Source organism: Mandrillus leucophaeus, unplaced genomic scaffold, assembly GCF_000951045.1.
Source record: "Mandrillus leucophaeus isolate KB7577 unplaced genomic scaffold, Mleu.le_1.0 Scaffold495, whole genome shotgun sequence".
In the NCBI taxonomy this organism is placed as follows: Eukaryota; Metazoa; Chordata; class Mammalia; order Primates; family Cercopithecidae; genus Mandrillus; species Mandrillus leucophaeus.
In genome coordinates, this window is record NW_012105309.1 from 523,725 (window position 1) to 526,889 (window position 3,165).

Consider the following 3,165-nt stretch of genomic DNA (forward strand, 5'->3'; position numbering starts at 1 on the left):
AAACCAATATGCAGATTCAGCAAAATTCCTATCAAAATCCCCATGGCATTCTTCAGAGAAATTTAAAAACAAAAACAAAAACTAAAATTTGTATGAAATGGTAAAAGAACCCAAATAGCCAAAACAATTCTGAGGAAAAAAAAAAGTTGAAGATCTCCCAATTCCTGGTTTTAAATTATATTACAAAGCTATAGTAATCAAAACAATATGGTATTGGCATAAAACCAGACACATACCAATGAAATAAAATTGAGAGTCCAGAAATAAATCCAAACACATATGGTCAAGTAATTTTTGACAAGGGCATCAAGAAGACACAATGGGGACAGGAGAGTCTCTTCAATAAATGGTGGTGGGAATACAATTTCCACATGCAAAACAATAAAACTGGACCCTTCTCTTATGCCATACACAAAACTTAACTCAAAATGGATAAAACATCTGAATAGAAGACCAGAAACAAGAGACTATGAAAACAATGGTAGAGTTCTATGTGTTTTGAGCCACAAAGTATTCAAATTACAGCATTAGGGGGAAAAAACAAAGTGCAAACCAATGTGTTTAATTTTTAAGTGGAGATTTTCTGGAGCAGAGCTGCAAGGCTGGGGCAGGGATAGAGGCTCATTACTCCTTCTACCCTTTGAATATTCCTTGTGGGTGATTTAAAGTTTTCTAAAATAAAAAATAAAATAAAATTTCAGAGGGGGGTTGTGGGCATGTCAATTGTTTCGATATTTCTTAAAGTGGAGAGAAATACCTAGTACATATTTTACTTGATACGTTCAGATCACAATGGTTTCTTGAAATAAACCTGTCTCTTGGCTTTAGTTTTACTAACTCTTTACCTAGTATCCCACAGAGCTCATCTCCCCTATAAGCTGATAAGGTCATTGTCTTCTCCACACTGTGACCCACAAGAGCCTACTCACCCCATAATCTCAAAGCCTCCTTCATGAGAGCAGAAATGCCCCTCTGAATCCTGAAATGAATTAGCCCTCTACTCTAATGGAATCCAGCTCCGGCCTCAAGGTCTAGACCTCCAGAGAGTGGCCACCTACACCTTCAGAAAATAAAAGGCATTTGATTCCTGGACTTATTCAATGAAAGCACTGTTCTTTTCTTTTTTGAATATTAAGAAGTAAATATTCCAGCAGATGGAAAATAGGAAAGTGTAGCACTGTTCTTATCATCACTATCAGCTGGGACCAGAACAGACACTCAATGAATAGCCTCACACTTCAATGAAGATTGGAGAACAAAGGAACATCAAAGGGACCTGGAGGGCAAGCGTAGCTCTTCTGCTCCCCAATTACATGCACACCCCAACTCACTGCAGCATCTGTCTCTGAGCCTTCTCCCAGCAGACCTATAAATCCAGGCTGGCTCCTCACTCCCCACACATCTGCTCCTGCTCTCTCTCCCCCAGGTGACCCTAGCCATGAGAACCCTCATCTTCCTTGCTGCTATTCTCCTGGTGGCCCTCAAGGCCCAGGCTGAGCCACTCCAAGCCGAGGATGAGCCACTCCAGGCAAGCACTTATGAGGCTGATGCCCAGGAGCAGCGTGGGGCAGATAACCAGGACTTTACCATCTCCTTCACAGCGGATGCAAACTCAAGTATTAGAGCTTTGGGTAAGAGACACCAGCATTGCAGAGCTAGGAGTGTAGAGAGGAAAACCAAGCACGTCTAGAATTAGACCCAACGGCTGGCTCTTTCTCTTAGGTGATCACCTCCCCAGGCCTGAATTACTTCATGTTTGTACTAAAAAGGAAGAATCAGTGATATTCAAAAAATGACTTTTCTCTAAAGATTTTTTTAATTCTATGACAAGTCTATGAAATTTTCTAATTTTTTGCTATGTAGGAATGTATTGAGGAGTCTCTACTTCAAGGAAGAGAGCCTAATTTTAAAGAAATGTTTTGTTTTGTTTTGTTTTGTTTTGTTTGATGGAGTCTCACTCTGTCACCCAGGCTGGAGTGCAGTGGCACTATCTCAGCTCACTGCAACCTCCGCCTCCTGGGTTCAAGCAATTATCTGCCTCAGCCTCCCAAGTCGCTAGGATTATAGGCACCACCCACCACACCTGACTAAATTTTGTAATTTTTTTAGTAGAGACGGGGTTTCACCATCTTGGCCAGGCTAGTCTTGAACTCCTGACCTTGTGATACACCCACCTTGGCCTCCCAAAGTGCTGGGATTACAGGCGTACGCCACCACATCCAGCTGCTAAAGGAATGTTTTTTAATCTGACTTTTATAGGAACCATTGGAAGCTGGAGACAGCCATACATGTCCATTCAGACGTGTGTGTGACAGGTCAGGAGCAGATAAGTGCAGCATATCAGAATGGGTCTCTAATCCTGTGTGCGACCAACACTGCTCTGCATATTTATTCCTATTGATCGTGCGATCATGCTATTGGCTGTAATGCAGCCAGCATTACATGTCAGCAAGCATGCAACTTCCCGAGGATTCTCTTTACTGCCCGCTGCTGACCCTGGTACTCAATGTCTGATGCTCTGTCTCTCTCTGTCCCCAGGCTCAACAAGGAGTTTCACTTGCAATTGCAGAAGGTCCTGTTATTCAACAGAATATTCCTATGGGACCTGCACTGTCATGGGTGTTAGCAACAGATTCTGCTGCCTCTGAGGGATGAGAACAGAGAGAAATGTATTCATAATTTGCTTTATGACCCAGAAGGAAACTGTTTTATGCCCTATACTTTGTCATCAACTTTGTTTCCTCATCTCAAATAAAGTCCTTTCAGCAAGTTCTCTGTGCTTGTGCTTTTCTGATGTTTGATAATTCAGGATCTTCAAATGCAAAAACAAAAAACCCAAGTCTTCTCTCAAAACACTAGCTCTTCAAAAGAGTTTTCTATGTACACCAGAGAAATGGTAGAGAGGATGTTGAGAGAAGAGAGGATTTGCGTTTTTGTTTTTTGTTTTTTGCTTTCTGAGATGGAGTCTTGCTCTATTGCCCAGGCTGCAGTGCAGTGGCACGATCTTGGCTCACTGCAACCTCTACCTCCTGGGTTCAAAAAATTATCCTGCCTCAGCCTCCCGAGTAGCTGGGATTACAGGTGTGCACCACCATGCCCAGCTAATTTTTGTATTTTTAGTAGACACAGGGTTTCACTATGTTGACCAGGCTGGTCTCGAACTCC

General features: G+C 42.2%; 1 protein-coding gene across 1 annotated transcript; it reads left to right on the forward strand.

Moving 5' to 3' along the window:
- The first annotated feature begins 1,402 nt into the window (after positions 1-1,402).
- DEFA6 (defensin, alpha 6, Paneth cell-specific) lies at positions 1,403-2,772 on the forward strand. Its single transcript, XM_011995685.1, has 2 exons — positions 1,403-1,631; positions 2,539-2,772. Exons 1-2 carry the CDS (start codon positions 1,439-1,441, stop codon positions 2,646-2,648), a joined length of 303 nt encoding a protein of 100 aa, XP_011851075.1. The 5' UTR covers positions 1,403-1,438; the 3' UTR covers positions 2,649-2,772.
- Positions 2,773-3,165: the final 393 nt, after the last annotated feature.